This window comes from Sander lucioperca, chromosome 20 (genome assembly GCF_008315115.2).
Source record: "Sander lucioperca isolate FBNREF2018 chromosome 20, SLUC_FBN_1.2, whole genome shotgun sequence".
Classification (NCBI taxonomy): Eukaryota; Metazoa; Chordata; class Actinopteri; order Perciformes; family Percidae; genus Sander; species Sander lucioperca.
The window spans coordinates 29,313,604-29,333,857 of NC_050192.1; the positions used below are offsets into that span (position 1 = coordinate 29,313,604).

The 20,254-nt window shown below is 42.0% G+C and overlaps 1 protein-coding gene across 15 annotated transcripts in view; it reads right to left on the reverse strand.

Moving 5' to 3' along the window:
- The window catches only part of LOC116042039 (pleckstrin homology domain-containing family A member 5-like), a 267,224-nt gene that overhangs the window by 72,215 nt on the left and 174,755 nt on the right, over positions 1 to 20,254 (reverse strand). For 12 of the 15 annotated variants that reach the window (XM_031288163.2, XM_031288162.2, XM_031288157.2 and 9 more), the window contains one exon: positions 8,901 to 8,954. The exons of the other annotated variants lie outside the window; for them this stretch is intronic. In XM_031288163.2, coding sequence (XP_031144023.1) covers positions 8,901 to 8,954 — 54 coding nt within the window. The remainder of the gene's footprint in view (positions 1 to 8,900; positions 8,955 to 20,254) is intronic. 15 annotated transcript variants of the gene reach the window in all.

Here is a 20,254-nt window from a genome sequence, read left to right on the forward strand (position 1 = left end):
ACGCAGAAACAGATATAAAGAAAGTGAGAATTTGAGGGAGGAGAGCCGGTCGCATGAATCACAGCTATTATTCTCTAGGTGTCACCTCTGATACATGCCTCTACGTCCAACCAATTTAAATGGCCTGCCATCTTGGCCTGAAAAATTGAACCAGCTCAAAGTTTTTGTCCCCTAGTTGAGTAGAAGGACAAAAGCTAATTAAAACTACCAGGTGTTGACAGCCCTATCTCAGCTCCCGAGGTTAGCAAAATAAAAGCAAAGCATGTCAATACAAGTCATTGTCCACGTTGGTATTATTAAACACAAGGGTTTTTGTTACTTCTGCTCAGTTGCTGGTTGTATTTAGCCTCTACAGAGCTCCAGGACGCCGGCTACCAGCAGCAGTTGTTTAGCCGCCAACAGGTGACTGTGAGCCGGCTACAGACACCGCCAGATGACGCTCCTTTCAGGGGCCGTGGTAGTGGAGTTTAGACAGAAGAAGTGAGCGTCATGCGGTGATGACAGTTAAGTTTAGGCACCAAAATGACTTGTTAAGTTTAGGAAAAAGATAGTGGTTCTTAGGAACCAACGAGCGTTTCCTGGGTTCAGATACACACAGTCTGATGGTCGGTTTGTCTCCCAGGTGTATCGCCTGTCATTGGCCCACACTGCTGATCAGATAACACGTAGGATAGCAGCAGTAATGGCCCCTGGACATCTTTATCTCGCCTCTAACACTTGCTGCTCTGTCCAAACTACCTGTCTTACCAGCCTTACTACCCTTACTATTTCATTCTCCATCCTACACAGTGTCTATCATAAATAAAACTAGTTTATGACCTCTGATCCCCATCCTTTATCATACTGTACTTTGATTGAAACTGCCGTGCCTGAAGGAGCGCCATTGGCATGACAACCATTTAAATGACAACCATTTAAATGCCTTGAAATGCATTAGCAGATCTTTAACATGCCATACTGACAGCTCTGGTAATCTCTTATACCTCAGCCCACTCAGCAACATTTAGTCCCCTGAAGCCAAATGGAAAATCCCAACTCTGCTAATTAAAGGTTGACTAAACTCACATTTCAAATAGAAACATCAATTTCTTGCCATGCCCATAGACAAAATGTATTTGAGGCAGGATATCAGAGTGCCATGCATTTTAAAAAGGAGTCTCTGTAGAGCACTGTATACTCACAGCACTTATCCATCCTTAGGTATAAGGAAAAAGCACTTAAAGAAAGTTAACTTGTCACATTCAATACTTAGCTCTTAATAGGGTGTAAATTGCTCATATTAGTTAAGGGAGCTGCAGCCTATTGAAGTTAAAGTTAATTAAGCCTTTTAGAGTAGCATACAGACATGTGGCACGATTCTAAAGCTGACAAATGGCTCCCTAGAAGCTACTATTGTTCTAATGACAACACTCCTCTTTCTCGAACCGGCTGTTTTCATTAACCATACGTACATATAGCCACGAAAAGTTAAAGGTGCAGTAGGTAAGACTTATAAAACTAACTTTCTGTCATATTTGCTGAAACTGACCCTATGTTCCAGTAGAACTACATGAAGCAGGTCATTTAAAATAAATCCAGCTCCTCTGTCACCACCTACAGCCTGTAGTGCAATTTGCAAAAATCCACTGCTCCCTGTTCAGATGCACCAATCAGGGCCAGGGGGGGTGTCTAACTGCGTGTCAATCACTGCTCATGCACACTCATTCATTCTCCCTTGTGGGGGGAGGGGCTTAGGAGACTGTTTTGGCCTTTAGCAGAAAGGAGGGAGGGACTGAGAAGTTGTCGATGTTCAAATCTTTTGGCTAAGTCCTGGATCTTCACAATCCTACCTACAGCACCTTTAAGCACTGAGCATTCGTAAGCATTCCATGTTTTTTTGTTATTGCTGTATGCACCACAATGACTGCTGCTGTATGAAAACTGTGGAACGCGGAGGAGGTCGGGGTGGATGGCTGGGTAATAAAACATAGAGCGTTCCAAGCTGGGGAGCGGAGATCTTTTCCCGGGGAAAACAAAGGACTATCACCCAGGAAACGCATGTTCCTCTGAAGTGTTTTAATCCAAACCTCGACCTTTGTCCTAAACTTAACTAGTCTTTTTGGTGCCTAAACTTAACTATCGTTGCCGCATAACGCTCACTTTTTGTTGCCTAAACTTCTACTACCGAAACGACCAGCAGCTCGCGGTGCCCTGTACTGGGCTCAAAGTCACCTATTCTCGGGTAACTAAACCACCAACTGCTGCTGATACGACAGAGCTCTGTAGCCGGCATCACAGACCTCAGTGTCGGCCAAGGACAGCTAGCAACTGCCGCTCGGCTAGCAACTGCCACTTAGCGTCACAGAGCCTTGTAGCTGGCCAATGTAGCCGGCCACTGTAGCTGGCGTTACGTGACCAGCTGGAGGCCGTCTAGTTTTGTAGGATATCATACATTTTGGTGAGACAACATTCTCGTACTATATCAATGGATAAGGTTGGGCATCGAGAACTGATTCCTACTTGGAATCGTTTCAAAAATTACGATTCCAGTGGAATTGTTTCTTTATTGGAATAGTTTGGAATCGTTTGGAGGATTTGGTTTCAAATCTGATCACGGGTTCCAAATTTAACATGCGCGAGTTTTGGTTTCCGTAGCGGCCAGGCGCTTGTTGTGTTGCAGCCTTGGAGCACAGTAAGCAGCGCTCTAGTGTGGCTTTATTTTCCGTTGAAAAAGCCCGGTAAAACTGCAACCCCCCATTGAATTAAAAATAAAACTTTCCTCTTATTTGTGAAATAAGCATGTGACCCGTTTAAATTCCACCCCTCAAAGAATCGGAATCGAGAATCGATAAGAACCCGAATCGAAAGGAAGAACCGCAATTGGAATCAGAATCGTTAATATCCAAACAATGCCCAACCCTACATATGGACCCGTTAATGAGAACACGCTGACAGAGAACGTACTTCCTACAGTGACACGACAGTAAACTTCTCATCCATGAAGACGGCCTTCTGCAGAGCCAACAACCTGCATGATGTAGCAAAGAAGAACAGCCTTAAATGGCCAACGAGTCTAGAAGTCTCAGCGAAATCCAAATATGATGTGCTACACACAGCTGGTAGCTACTGCAGGGTATTATGGAGTATTCTAAGGTGTTTGTGGTATCTGTCCATGCCGCTATGTCTATTCACAGCACAAAGGCAACCTTACTGACTTAACCAGAGGAGTTAGAATATATTCATTATGAAATATTATTCAGCTGGGCTGGCAACATTTACATATACCAGTCTCAATTGTGTGTGTAGTGTCTGTAAGCCTTTAGACAACAGAGGGCCATTGTTGCCAGAACCAGATGTTCTGAAATTTCTCCCATTTTGTGGCTCTGTCAGTGACACTGAATTGCCGGCCAATTGACTGTGAGTGAGAGTGGAGGCCTTCACTCGCCTCTCCTCACACACACACACACACACACACACACACACACACACACAGAGTTGCCCACTGGTCACACAGCCAATCTGTTTTTCTCTCTTTCGGTCTTCCCAATCCTTCCCACTGTCTCATCTCGTCTGCCTTTTCATCTTTCAGTTGCGCGGTTTTCTTATTAACATTTCCTCCATAAACCCTCTCCTGCGACCGCTCTGTTTGCTCGCACTTTAGTGACTTGCTGATGAAACCGGTTAGTGTGAGCGCTGGCCGTGCAGGCTGTTCTTCAGCCATCTGAGCAGGATCAGGGAGTTTTTTACCTCGATCCATTTGTTAGCAGTATGGCTTCCACTGCATGTTGAGCACCAGTGTTACTGATGACTCCGCTCTATTTAAAACAGCCATTCTTTGTTCTCTGCAATGGCGGCCGGCCCTAAGAGAGTGTAGGGCGCCGCCCCTCCTGCTCTACATAAAAATGATTTAATCGTATTTAACTATTAGTTTAATTCCATGCTTAAAATTGTGTGAGTAGCTTGCAATTGCATTTTCTGCAATAAATATGATTGCATTGCAAATAGATATTTTCATTTGTGGAGGTTGCTGGAAGCAGAACTGCTGAGTTGAGCCAGCGAGGCAAAGTAAAAGCCTGGTTTCGCCAATTTACAGGGAACGGCCGGGATTTAGGGTGCTCAGGCTGAGCGGCCGACACTTCCACATACACACTAATTAACAGGCAGCCTGCTCAGTCTATGGGATGAATAGATAGGACTCTCTACTCCAAATCTCGCCCGTGATGGGTGACTGACAGACTACACGAGAACGTGAACTGAAAGGAAAGTTGAGGCAACCACGACATGGATCCCACACCGTTCTTGGCTGTCAAATCTTTCTCAAACTAAATCTGTTTGAGAGATCACTATCGGATGAACTTGTTAACTTGTCAATCAACTTGGACCAGATCAGCGTGAAGTTACAATTGAGCAGAAAACCAGTAACAGAGATGAAGAATACGACCCATCAGTTTGTAAAGATGTCCTGGTTAACTGCCTGCTGTTATGCTCCTTTTCCAAATCAAAGGATCAGACCAAGCCTGGATAAATACTGGTGTCAATGACCTAAAGCACCTTTCTGAAATTATAATAAAAAAAAACTAAACACGGGCGCCCGGGTAGATCAGTTGGTAGAGCGTGTGCCCATATGAAGAGGTTTGTTACCCGACCCAGAGGCCCAGGGTTTGAATCCGACCTGCGGGAATTTCCTGCATGTCTTCCCCCCCTCTCTCCCCATTCATGTCTAAAGCCCGACACACCAACCAGACAGCTGACCGTCGGCAGAAAAGGCAGTGTGACTGATCAGTCTCCCCGAGTTGGTCAAAAAAGTGCCTCAGAACACACAACCGAAGCGACGAGACGTAATACATCTCCATAACAGCATGCGGCGCTAATCTGTATTGTCGCTCAAAAATGAAAACCGGCAGCTGATTGGACGAACGCATCACGTGGGTCTGGTTTCTCCAGAAATTCAAAGACTGTCATGGCGGCTTGTTCATATTACGATCTCATATTGGACTAAAATAGTTCACCGAAACGTGTTTTTGAAAACATTTTAAACGAGAAATAGGCCGTGCAATTGCTGAATCTGTCTTCATTTCAGATCAACAAAGGTCAGTTTAAAAGATTTTCGACAGATTTTGAGAGACTCTAGTCACGCTCATCCCGCTCCTTGGTTAGCACTCTACCAATCAGATTGGTCATTTGAGTCCGACTGCCGGCAGTGCCTGCCTTCCGATTCAACATGTCAAATCGGCCAAAATGAAGGACGACGGGTCCTCGGACGGACGACGGCACGGATCACACAGAACAGACTCGAGTCACTGACCTCGCCAGACTGTCAGACGGCCGATTATCGGGTTAGTGTGTCACGACCTTAAGCTGTCACAGTGATTGAAGGCGGAAATGCCAACAAAAATCTGGTGTCAATCATTACCTTAACAAAATCTTTATGTGGGAAATGAAAATATAAAGCTCTGTCTCTAATGTAAGCATCTTTCAAAGACACCGTCTTGTGAAATGCATTTGATAAAAGAAAATGAAGAGCAGACAGATCTTTAAATCTAAATGACACAGATACTTAGGTGAATGATAGCTTAAGCTGTGAGAATGACTTTAGGTATAGTTCTCAGTAATGGGATTCTCTTGCTTTTATGTTTCTGGATTGGATCAGCGAGTCACAGTTCACTATGAGACAGTTCAAAGCTTTAACTGGGAGAAAATACTAGGCCTCGACTTTAATACCCTGTCATTCAGCAGTGTGTAGTCACAGTGTCAGCCTGACACATGGTTTCATTTCATCATTTCAGAGGTAATACAAGCCACTGCAGAAGGAAAAAGAAGGGAATTTGCTTCATTTGGAAGGCAGTAGAAATATACGAGTTCCTATTAAATCAACATACAGGGTGATTATTCAGAGAGGAAACTTTAACTTTCCCCGCTGTATGCTGGAGACACAAGCCATGGCACACACATTTATCACCCGGAATATCATTTGTGCATTAGTGTTGCATAGCGGCTTATCAAGCAATTCACACAGAGTCTGAAATAAAGTTAGTGTTAGTAACAGCAAGAGGCAGGACCAAAGAAGAAGGAAAATAATTCTCAAGCCTTGGATTGAAGATGAATGGAGCTGAAGACAAAGCTGGAAGAAGTGTGTTATTCTTTGCTTTCATTGGCAGCACAGTGAGGATTCACCAGTTTAAATTTATTAAACTTAACGGAACAGCTTGATTGTTTGAGAAGATCAATATCATCTCTGTGTTTCCAGTACAGAGATAGATGAAAGTCTTCCAATAACTCTTTCACCTGTTATGTATGATCAAAGTCAAATTCACTGGTGGAACAGCATAGCCTAGAGATCTAGACGCACCCTAGCGGCAGCAAATGTAATTTATTCAGTCTAGCAACTCTCCGTTGGCTTGCGAGCTGAAAAAACCAAACTCTGGTCAGGCCAATCACATCGTGTATAGAGTCGGTGGGCGGGCTTAACATAATGACGGCAGAGTTGCAACGGTTCCGCGTGAATTCCCTGCTACTTGAACACAAAGAAGATGGCTGCTGCTGCTGGTGAACAGCGGTCTTTGGAATCGGCTTTGGATGTGACTCTGGGAGACTTGGAGTTCAGCTTTTCTTTGAGAAAAGAACAAAGAACGGCACTGAAGTCATTCTTAAAAAAGGAAGATGTGTTCAGAGTTTTGCCGACGGATACCTTCTTCGTTGCTCTGGTTGGTTGTAGAGCTATCCTATTGCGTGCAGAGGGAATATGAAAGACAACCGTTTATCCCGCCCCTCGGATTGAGCCCTGCCAATGGTGAGTTCCCAGACCCAACATCTGGATGTGGGTCTGGCTTGTCAGGCTAGGAACAGCACACTGAATAAACAGAACATTCTGGAGTCCCTGAGTGGGTTGTGGGTCCCATCATTATAAGCAGCTGCTGCAGAGTCTCTATAATATCACACCGTGTACCATAAAAACAAAGGGCCTCATGCAGCAACAGTTTCTTAAATGTCTCTTATATTTTTAGCGTAATTGTCTCTCTATTAGAAAAAATAATAGAAGTCAACTCTAGATACACCAAATGTTCAGACCATTGTCGAGAAGCTACAACTGAATAAACTATATGTTACTATATAATACGATAATGTTTTTTTAGAGGAAGTGGTAACACTTTGTTTGAAGGGGTGTGCATGAGACTGACATAACACTGTCATTACCTGGCATGACACACGTCATGAACATGAAGGAGTCTTTATGAATGTTTATGACTGTTGTCATTAAGTGTCATTCGGTAAATTATGACACTTTGACACATTGTTCGAGACGTTTGTGTTATGACAACTTTTAGCTTTATGTGTTAACATCACATTAAGCTGTCAATAAGAGGTTGGTTTTAACGTTTAACTGTCATGAGAGCATTATATTTGTGTCATGAATATTTTCCTTGACCTCAAGTAAAGTGGAACCATTTGGACTTGTCATCAAGATGTCAAGAATGTTGTAAAGGCTCTGACACACCAACCCGACGGCCGACCTTCGGCAGAAATGGCAGTCGGACTGACCGCCTCCCCGAGGTGGTCAAAAAACTTCCTCAGAACACACCGAAGCGATGCCGACTTGAGTGTACATTCTGTGCGTGCGTGAGACGTAATACGTCTCCACAACAGCAGGCGGCGCTAATCTGTATTATTGCCCAAAAAATGAAAACCAGCAGCTGATTGGACGAACGCATCACGTGGGTCTGGCTGCTCCCGGATTTTACAACCGGGTATAATGGCGGCTTCGTTCAGAATACGATCTCATATTTTACGAAGATAGTTCACCGAAACGTGTTTCTGAAAACATTTTAAGCGAGAAATAGGCCGTGCAGTTGCTGAATCTGTCTTCATTTCAGATCGACAAAGGTCAGTTTAAAAGATTTGTCAGATTTTGAGAAGCGTTAGTCAGGCTCATCCCGCTCGTCATTTCCGGGTTAGCGCTCCACCAATCAGATTGGCCATTGAGTCTGACTGCCCTCCTTCCGATTCAACATGTCAAAACGGCCCAAATGAAGGCTGACAGCTCCTCCGACTGACGACGGCACGGAACACACCGAACAGACTCGAGTCACTGACCTCGCCAGACTGTCTGACGGACGATTATCGGCTTTTGATGACAGTGAATACGGTACCAAGGTGAGTTATGGAGTTTTGGACAGACACCATTAGCTTTAGGCTAGTTGTTGCTAAAGTAACTGCTAACTGTAGTTAGCTGCCGTTAGCTAGTTAGCTCGGTTAGCTGTACAGCTGAGCCCAGTGTGCAAGGAGCCAAACCCTGAAAGAAAACCATCTCGGTAACTGAGTGTATTCCCTGTCGTAAAACTGGCCTCCTTGCACTGGGAGCTCGCAGCAAAAGCGCATTTTAAACAAACTTGGACAAGCCATACAGAGATGAAACTTATTAGCTATAGCGAAGCAAAGCGTTAAGTAATAATAAAATAATAATAATAATAAAATGTTTCTATCACGAGGACTTAGCGCTAAGCTTTTCCGTAAGAAGCCTCCAGCATCCCTGTGCAGTCGCTTCCAAGGTGCACGGGGAAGGTAAACAGTCTGAAGAGGTAAAACTTCAGCAACTCTTGTAGTATACAGAACAACTTTACTGTGAGACCAGTGCGTTGTAGCTTGTGTCTTTCATCAGTGATATACGTGGAATATTTTACAATACAGTAAGGGTGTTTGAAGTTAGATAATTTTTTGTGGTTTTATGAGTTGCTGTCAACAAAACCACACCAAATATCCTATTCTTTCTAAAACTACAATGTGTTGTTTTTACTGTGTTATTTCTACACGTGTTTCTAAAATTCTGCATGCAACAACTTTTAGCAAACTTGTGTTCAAAGCATTAAGGCGGATAGGGAAGGTGAAGCCAAAGCAGCTCTTCCAGTGATGCGAGGGATCATTACCTGCTCAGAGCCTCTACTGGCTTGTCAGGGTGGACAAGCATTCCACAATTCATGCTAGAAACAGAACAAGGGAGGGAGAGAGAATGACAAAATACAATTGTGACTTTGAAGTTTGAATTACATTCAGTCATGCTACATGAAAAAAATGACAGAAATCATAACACGAAGAATAGAAAAGGGAAAACAAAATGATACATGAATGAAGGTAGTTGTCCAACACATTCTCACTCCCATTGTGTCAGAAAGCGACGCTTGATGCCTTTGGCATTTGTTATTGTTGCAAAAAGGTCTCCTTTAATGTCATATTTAGATGTGATTGGTCTTTTTTTTTTTAAGATTATTTGGTTGGCATTTTCGCCTTTAATCACCAGGACAGCATAAAAGGGGAGAGAGAAGGGGAAGACATGCAGAAAACATAGGCGTCTACGTCGAGAAATAAACCTCTATATATGGTCGCGAGCTCAACCAACTGAGCTACCCAGGCACCTGTTTGTTCAGGACTCTTGGTGTCACTTTTTGACGCTCTGGGTCGGGACGTACGTTTAACTGACATGTGGCACAAGAGCGGGACAGTTAGGTTTAGGAAAAGATGGTGGGTGGGGTTACAAAATGTCCGTTTAAATGACACGCAGGACAAGAACGGGACATGAACCCCAGTCTCCTGGGGGAAAGTCCTGAGTTCCTCCTCATCCTCAGCCCATCCTCCTTATGCAGATTTTAGGTCTTTCATAATACTCTCTACTGTTGTCGCTCTACATACTACTCTCTACCGTTGTCCCTCTACATACTACTCTACTGTTGTCTCTCTACATACTACTCTCTACTGTTGTCTCTCTACATACTACTCTCTACTGTTGTCTCTCTTCATACTACTCTACTGTTGTCTCTCTTCATACTACACTCTACTGTTGTCTCTCTACATACTCTTCTCTACTGTTGTCTCTCTTCATACTACTCTACTGTTGTCTCTCTACATACTACTCTCTACCGTTGTCTCTCTACATACTACTCTCTACCGTTGTCCCTCTACATACTACTCTACTGTTGTCTCTCTACATACTACTCTCTACTGTTGTCTCTCTACATACTACTCTCTACTGTTGTCTCTCTTCATACTACTCTACTGTTGTCTCTCTTCATACTACTCTCTACTGTTGTCTCTCTACATACTACTCTCTACTGTTGTCTCTCTTCATACTACTCTCTACCGTTGTCTCTCTACATACTACTCTCTACTGTTGTCTCTCTACATACTACTCTCTACTGTTGTCTCTCTTCATACTAGTCTCTACCGTTGTCTCTCTTCATACTAGTCTCTACCGTTGTCTCTCTACATACTACTCTCTACCGTTGTCTCTCTACATACTACTCTCTACCGTTGTCTCTCTTAATACTACTCTCTACCGTTGTCTCTCTACATACTACTCTCTACCGTTGTCTCTCTACATACTACTCTCTACCGTTGTCTCTCTACATACTACTCTCTACTGTTGTCTCTCTTCATAATACTCTCTACTGTTGTCGCTCTACATACTACTCTCTACCGTTGTCCCTCTACATACTACTCTACTGTTGTCTCTCTACATACTACTCTCTACTGTTGTCTCTCTACATACTACTCTCTACTGTTGTCTCTCTTCATACTACTCTACTGTTGTCTCTCTTCATACTACACTCTACTGTTGTCTCTCTACATACTCTTCTCTACTGTTGTCTCTCTTCATACTACTCTACTGTTGTCTCTCTACATACTACTCTCTACCGTTGTCTCTCTACATACTACTCTCTACCGTTGTCCCTCTACATACTACTCTACTGTTGTCTCTCTACATACTACTCTCTACTGTTGTCTCTCTACATACTACTCTCTACTGTTGTCTCTCTTCATACTACTCTACTGTTGTCTCTCTTCATACTACTCTCTACTGTTGTCTCTCTACATACTACTCTCTACTGTTGTCTCTCTTCATACTACTCTCTACCGTTGTCTCTCTACATACTACTCTCTACTGTTGTCTCTCTACATACTACTCTCTACTGTTGTCTCTCTACATACTACTCTCTACTGTTGTCTCTCTTCATACTACTCTCTACCGTTGTCTCTCTACATACTACTCTCTACTGTTGTCTCTCTACATACTACTCTCTACCGTTGTCTCTCTACATACTACTCTCTACTGTTGTCTCTCTTCATACTAGTCTCTACCGTTGTCTCTCTTCATACTAGTCTCTACCGTTGTCTCTCTACATACTACTCTCTACCGTTGTCTCTCTACATACTACTCTCTACTGTTGTCTCTCTTCATAATACTCTCTACTGTTGTCGCTCTACATACTACTCTCTACCGTTGTCCCTCTACATACTACTCTACTGTTGTCTCTCTACATACTACTCTCTACTGTTGTCTCTCTACATACTACTCTCTACTGTTGTCTCTCTTCATACTACTCTACTGTTGTCTCTCTTCATACTACACTCTACTGTTGTCTCTCTACATACTCTTCTCTACTGTTGTCTCTCTTCATACTACTCTACTGTTGTCTCTCTACATACTACTCTCTACCGTTGTCTCTCTACATACTACTCTCTACCGTTGTCCCTCTACATACTACTCTACTGTTGTCTCTCTACATACTACTCTCTACTGTTGTCTCTCTACATACTACTCTCTACTGTTGTCTCTCTTCATACTACTCTACTGTTGTCTCTCTTCATACTACTCTCTACTGTTGTCTCTCTACATACTACTCTCTACTGTTGTCTCTCTTCATACTACTCTCTACCGTTGTCTCTCTACATACTACTCTCTACTGTTGTCTCTCTACATACTACTCTCTACTGTTGTCTCTCTACATACTACTCTCTACTGTTGTCTCTCTTCATACTACTCTCTACCGTTGTCTCTCTACATACTACTCTCTACTGTTGTCTCTCTACATACTACTCTCTACCGTTGTCTCTCTACATACTACTCTCTACTGTTGTCTCTCTTCATACTAGTCTCTACCGTTGTCTCTCTTCATACTAGTCTCTACCGTTGTCTCTCTACATACTACTCTCTACCGTTGTCTCTCTACATACTACTCTCTACCGTTGTCTCTCTTAATACTACTCTCTACCGTTGTCTCTCTACATACTACTCTCTACCGTTGTCTCTCTACATACTACTCTCTACCGTTGTCTCTCTACATACTACTCTCTACTGTTGTCTCTCTTCATACTACTCTCTACCGTTGTCTCTCTACATACTACTCTCTACCGTTGTCTCTCTACATACTACTCTCTACCGTTGTCTCTCTTAATACTACTCTCTACCGTTGTCTCTCTACATACTACTCTCTACCGTTGTCTCTCTACATACTACTCTCTACTGTTGTCTCTCTTCATACTACTCTACTGTTGTCTCTCTTCATACTACTCTCTACCGTTGTCTCTCTACATACTACTCTCTACTGTTGTCTCTCTACATACTACTCTCTACTGTTGTCTCTCTTCATACTACTCTCTACTGTTGTCTCTCTACATACTACTCTCTACTGTTGTCTCTCTTCATACTACTCTCTACTGTTGTCTCTCTACAAACTACTCTCTACTGTTGTCTCTCTACATACTACTCTCTACTGTTGTCTCTCTACATACTACTCTACTGTTGTCTCTCTTCATACTACTCTACTGTTGTCTCTCTTCATACTACTCTCTACCGTTGTCTCTCTACATACTACTCTCTACCGTTGTCTCTCTACATACTACTCTCTACCGTTGTCTCTCTACATACTACTCTCTACTGTTGTCTCTCTTCATACTACTCTCTACCGTTGTCTCTCTACATACTACTCTCTACCGTTGTCTCTCTACATACTACTCTCTACCGTTGTCTGTCTTCATACTACTCTCTACTGTTGTCTCTCTTCATACTACTCTCTACCGTTGTCTCTCTTCATACTACTCTCTACCGTTGTCTCTCTACATACTACTCTCTACCGTTGTCTCTCTACATACTACTCTCTACCGTTGTCTCTCTACATACTACTCTCTACCGTTGTCTCTCTTCATACTACTCTCTACCGTTGTCTCTCTACATACTACTCTCTACCGTTGTCTCTCTACATACTACTCTCTACTGTTGTCTCTCTTCATACTACTCTCTACTGTTGTCTCTCTTCATACTACTCTCTACCGTTGTCTCTCTTTATACTACTCTCTACCGTTGTCTCTCTACATACTACTCTCTACTGTTGTCTCTCTTCATACTACTCTACTGTTGTCTCTCTTCATACTACTCTCTACTGTTGTCTCTCTTCATACTACTCTCTACTGTTGTCTCTCTACATACTACTCTCTACTGTTGTCTCTCTTCATACTACTCTACTGTTGTCTCTCTTCATACTACTCTCTACCGTTGTCTCTCTTCATACTACTCTCTACCGTTGTCTCTCTACATACTACTCTCTACTGTTGTCTCTCTTCATACTACTCTCTACTGTTGTCTCTCTTCATAGTACTCTCTACTGTTGTCTCTCTACATACTACTCTCTACTGTTGTCTCTCTACATACTACTCTCTACTGTTGTCTCTCTTCATACTACTCTACTGTTGTCTCTCTTCATACTACTCTCTACTGTTGTCTCTCTTCATACTACTCTCTACTGTTGTCTCTCTACATACTACTCTCTACTGTTGTCTCTCTTCATATTACTCTACTGTTGTCTCTCTACATACTACTCTCTACTGTTGTCTCTCTTCATACTACTCTCGACTGTTGTCTCTCTTCATACTACTCTCTACTTTTGTCTCTCTACATACTACTCTCTACCGTTGTCTCTCTTCATACTACTCTCTACCGTTGTCTCTCTACATACTACTCTCTACCGTTGTCTCTCTACATACTACTCTCTACTGTTGTCTCTCTTCATACTACTCTCTACTGTTGTCTCTCTTCATACTACTCTCTACTGTTGTCTCTCTACATACTACTCTCTACTGTTGTCTCTCTTCATACTACTCTCTACTGTTGTCTCTCTACATACTACTCTCTACTGTTGTCTCTCTTCATACTACTCTACTGTTGTCTCTCTTCATACTACTCTCTACTGTTGTCTCTCTACATACTACTCTCTACTGTTGTCTCTCTACATACTACTCTCTACTGTTGTCTCTCTTCATACTACTCTACTGTTGTCTCTCTTCATACTACTCTCTACTGTTGTCTCTCTTCATACTACTCTCTACTGTTGTCTCTCTACATACTACTCTACCGTTGTCTCTCTACATACTACTCTCTACCGTTGTCTCTCTACATACTACTCTCTACCGTTGTCTCTCTACATACTACTCTCTACCGTTGTCTCTCTTCATACTACTCTCTACCGTTGTCTCTCTACATACTACTCTCTACCGTTGTCTCTCTACATACTACTCTCTACTGTTGTCTCTCTTCATACTACTCTCTACCGTTGTCTCTCTACATACTACTCTCTACCGTTGTCTCTCTTCATACTACTCTCTACCGTTGTCTCTCTACATACTACTCTCTACTGTTGTCTCTCTACATACTACTCTCTACTGTTGTCTCTCTACATCCTACTCTACTGTTGTCTCTCTTCATACTACTCTCTACATACTACTCTCTACTGTTGTCTCTCTACATACTACTCTCTACTGTTGTCTCTCTTCATACTACTCTCTACTGTTGTCTCTCTACATACTACTCTCTACTGTTGTCTCTCTACATATTACTCTACTGTTGTCTCTCTTCATACTACTCTCTACTGTTGTCTCTCTACATACTACTCTCTACTGTTGTCTCTCTTCATACTACTCTACTGTTGTCTCTCTTCATACTACTCTCTACTGTTGTCTCTCTACATACTACTCTCTACTGTTGACTCTCTACATACTACTCTTACTGTTGTCTCTCTACATACTACTCTCTACTGTTGTCTCTGTTCATACTACTCTCTACTGTTGTCTCTCTACATACTACTCTCTACTGTTGTCTCTCTTCATACTACTCTCTACTGTTGTCTCTCTACATACTACCCTCTACTGTTGTCTCTCTACATACTACTCTCTACTGTTGTCTCTCTACATACTACTCTCTACTGTTGTCTCTCTACATACTACTCTCTACTGTTGTCTCTCTTCATACTACTCTCTACTGTTGTCTCTCTACATACGACTCTCTACTGTTGTCTCTCTTCATACTACTCTCTACTGTTGTCTCTTCATACTACTCTACTGTTGTCTCTCTTCATACTACTCTCTACTGTTGTCTCTCTTCATACGACTCTCTACTGTTGTCTCTCTACATACGACTCTCTACTGTTGTCTCTCTACATACTACTCTCTACTGTTGTCTCTCTACATACTATTCTCTACTGTTGTCTCTCTACATACTACTCTCTACTGTTGTCTCTCTTCATACTACTCTCTACTGTTGTCTCTATTCATACTACTCTCTACTGTTGTCTCTCTACATACTACTCTCTACTGTTGTCTCTCTACATACTACTCTCTACTGTTGTCTCTCTACATACTACTCTACTGTTGTCTCTCTTCATACTACTCTCTACATACTACTCTCTACTGTTGTCTCTCTACATACTACTCTCTACTGTTGTCTCTCTTCATACTACTCTCTACTGTTGTCTCTCTACATACTACTCTCTACTGTTGTCTCTCTACATATTACTCTACTGTTGTCTCTCTTCATACTACTCTCTACTGTTGTCTCTCTACATACTACTCTCTACTGTTGTCTCTCTACATACTACTCTCTACTGTTGTCTCTCTTCATACTACTCTACTGTTGTCTCTCTTCATACTACTCTCTACTGTTGTCTCTCTACATACTACTCTTACTGTTGTCTCTCTACATACTACTCTCTACTGTTGTCTCTGTTCATACTACTCTCTACTGTTGTCTCTCTACATACTACTCTCTACTGTTGTCTCTCTTCATACTACTCTCTACTGTTGTCTCTCTACATACTACTCTCTACTGTTGTCTCTCTACATACTACTCTCTACTGTTGTCTCTCTACATACTACTCTCTACTGTTGTCTCTCTTCATACTACTCTACTGTTGTCTCTCTTCATACTACTCTCTACTGTTGTCTCTCTACATACTACTCTCTACTGTTGTCTCTCTACATACTACTCTCTACTGTTGTCTCTCTTCATACTACTCTACTGTTGTCTCTCTTCATACTACTCTCTACTGTTGTCTCTCTTCATACTACTCTCTACTGTTGTCTCTCTACATACTACTCTACCGTTGTCTCTCTACATACTACTCTCTACCGTTGTCTCTCTACATACTACTCTCTACCGTTGTCTCTCTACATACTACTCTCTACCGTTGTCTCTCTTCATACTACTCTCTACCGTTGTCTCTCTACATACTACTCTCTACCGTTGTCTCTCTACATACTACTCTCTACTGTTGTCTCTCTTCATACTACTCTCTACCGTTGTCTCTCTACATACTACTCTCTACCGTTGTCTCTCTTCATACTACTCTCTACCGTTGTCTCTCTACATACTACTCTCTACTGTTGTCTCTCTACATACTACTCTCTACTGTTGTCTCTCTACATCCTACTCTACTGTTGTCTCTCTTCATACTACTCTCTACATACTACTCTCTACTGTTGTCTCTCTACATACTACTCTCTACTGTTGTCTCTCTTCATACTACTCTCTACTGTTGTCTCTCTACATACTACTCTCTACTGTTGTCTCTCTACATATTACTCTACTGTTGTCTCTCTTCATACTATTCTCTACTGTTGTCTCTCTACATACTACTCTCTACTGTTGTCTCTCTTCATACTACTCTACTGTTGTCTCTCTTCATACTACTCTCTACTGTTGTCTCTCTACATACTACTCTCTACTGTTGACTCTCTACATACTACTCTTACTGTTGTCTCTCTACATACTACTCTCTACTGTTGTCTCTGTTCATACTACTCTCTACTGTTGTCTCTCTACATACTACTCTCTACTGTTGTCTCTCTTCATACTACTCTCTACTGTTGTCTCTCTACATACTACCCTCTACTGTTGTCTCTCTACATACTACTCTCTACTGTTGTCTCTCTACATACTACTCTCTACTGTTGTCTCTCTACATACTACTCTCTACTGTTGTCTCTCTTCATACTACTCTCTACTGTTGTCTCTCTACATACGACTCTCTACTGTTGTCTCTCTTCATACTACTCTCTACTGTTGTCTCTTCATACTACTCTACTGTTGTCTCTCTTCATACTACTCTCTACTGTTGTCTCTCTTCATACGACTCTCTACTGTTGTCTCTCTACATACGACTCTCTACTGTTGTCTCTCTACATACTACTCTCTACTGTTGTCTCTCTACATACTATTCTCTACTGTTGTCTCTCTACATACTACTCTCTACTGTTGTCTCTCTTCATACTACTCTCTACTGTTGTCTCTATTCATACTACTCTCTACTGTTGTCTCTCTACATACTACTCTCTACTGTTGTCTCTCTACATACTACTCTCTACTGTTGTCTCTCTACATACTACTCTACTGTTGTCTCTCTTCATACTACTCTCTACATACTACTCTCTACTGTTGTCTCTCTACATACTACTCTCTACTGTTGTCTCTCTTCATACTACTCTCTACTGTTGTCTCTCTACATACTACTCTCTACTGTTGTCTCTCTACATATTACTCTACTGTTGTCTCTCTTCATACTACTCTCTACTGTTGTCTCTCTACATACTACTCTCTACTGTTGTCTCTCTACATACTACTCTCTACTGTTGTCTCTCTTCATACTACTCTACTGTTGTCTCTCTTCATACTACTCTCTACTGTTGTCTCTCTACATACTACTCTTACTGTTGTCTCTCTACATACTACTCTCTACTGTTGTCTCTGTTCATACTACTCTCTACTGTTGTCTCTCTACATACTACTCTCTACTGTTGTCTCTCTTCATACTACTCTCTACTGTTGTCTCTCTACATACTACTCTCTACTGTTGTCTCTCTACATACTACTCTCTACTGTTGTCTCTCTACATACTACTCTCTACTGTTGTCTCTCTACATACTACTCTCTACTGTTGTCTCTCTTCATACTACTCTCTACTGTTGTCTCTCTACATACTACTCTCTACTGTTGTCTCTCTTCATACTACTCTCTACTGTTGTCTCTCTTCATACTACTCTCTACTGTTGTCTCTCTTAATACTACGTCATCTTACAGCGCCGCAGTTGAGCTGCTGCTCTGCCCGGTGCATTCCATACAAACGCTAAAGAGGGATTTTTGCGTCGCTATCTGACGCTGACCAAGCGTCAGTATTTGACGAGTTGGGAGTGAGAATGAGCTGAGGTGTCACTAAACTAGAGGGGAGGTTTGTCCACTAAAATATCTTTTTGTTGTGCAAATGAAACACTGCATGAGTCCATGTGGTTAAACCCCAAAACCTTTGTTCTTCTAAACACCAATCTATCAGTGCCTCAATCCAGACAATCTGATTATTAATTTAAAGCCAAACTATTGTCCCATCAGACACCGCTTTGATCGTTCAGAGCCTCCCATTAGCTCAATTTCTTTTCTCTTTTCATCTTTGTCTCTCTTTCTTTCAGATTTGCAGTTGTCTGTCTGATATAATTTTCTGTTATTTCCCAACTGTTTTATTTTTCTGTATGTTGTTTGACACTGAAGATGTCTGAGCGGAATCTGTTAAAATGAAGTGAGGAGACAGACGGAGGTGTCTGGTGTGGGGTGCCAGAAAGGTCAGAGATGAACCTTGACGTTGGCTTTGATAACTCCTTCTTCTAAATTTGTTAGGATGGGAAGAGCAGTAGGCTATTAAGAAAACATCAGGGAGATGAACAGAACAAGATATTAGTGAGTTGAATATATCACATAACAGGAAACCAGAGAGTCATTAATAAAATCTGCAGAGGCGTACCGTACATTCTAATGAGACGAGAGGAGGAACACTTCTCCCGGGGGACAAAAAGCAAACTTTCTGGATGTGTGTTTGAGGAAACTCTTAATTTAAACTTCTCCTTAGTAAGAGACATTTGAATAGCTGAAGAGCTGTGGAGCACGGACTCCCATTAATAGCCTCAGGCAGTGCAGAAGGAGAACTCAAATGTGTTATAGGAAGACGTGAAGACAAGAGATTATTAAGATGGGAAAGAAGGAAAATGTATTGCTAATCCTTATTTTGACTTTAGACTAACAAAAAAGATCCCTGGATATCCATCACAAATGCTCCATTAGGCTCTAAGCTTGTGATTGGACGGGCCAGTGTATGTGTTTGATTGAAAGCTGAGTCAGCATGGGCAAGTTCTAAAAGTCTTAAACTTACTCAAAGCGACATTTCACCATGAGAAAGTAAGCAGGGTTTATCATCTCTTTTTTCATTCTTCACACAACTTTATGTGTACAAATGGGTGCATGCCTCTGAGAACAAACTGTTGGGGTCTTTCCTTTTCGCCTTGGAGTGTGCCCGTTACCACTTTTGCTTTCAGGTGTGGTTGGACAGCATGTTGTATAAATCAGTCCTCTTCCGAGCTTATACCTGCCTGAAGTGTAGCTTTCAAGCAAAGGACAAGCAATGTTTTATAAGTAGTGTTGTTGAAGACTGAGAACCACACCATTCACCATCTGTTTAAAGGAGACCTGTCATAATTTTCTGTGTTTTCTGTCATTTTTATAATGTTACAATGTAGGATGTTAATGGTTAAAGTGGCCAAAAAAAAAAAATCCCTGTGAGCCAAAACCCTCAGATTTCCCACTGTCCTAAACGTTTTTTTTTCCACACTCTGCTACGTATGATGTCATACCGAGCCAGGTTTCCATATATGGTCATCTGCTCCAAACAGGCACGCTACTGCTGTATCTATTCGTATAAAAGCTGTAACCTTGGCTATCAATGTTGTGAATAAATCCCAAGTTTTGGGTCACATTCCTGCTGGAACATGTCCGGTTGCATATCATTTGGTTTAGAAGCCTTTAGTGGTGATTTTTCACTGTACAAAAAGTCCTGTTATATATTCCGCTGCAGTCAGTCTCTATCTGCAATGGACTGTACACATGCAGCGACAGCATAGCACAGCTGCGAAAACTCCAGAGATCTGGACACGCTGGCCAATCAGAGCAGACTGGGCTTTTTGGGGAGGGGGGCTTAAAGAGACAGGCACTCCAACAGAGCGTCTCAGACAGAGGGTGAATACAGGTGCTGCAGCCATGGACAGTTTGAGGAACAGTAAGTGTTTTTGGAACATGTAAACATGTTCTAGTAGAAACACAAAATACAAGTAGGAACCTGAAAACGGTATATAATAGGTCTCC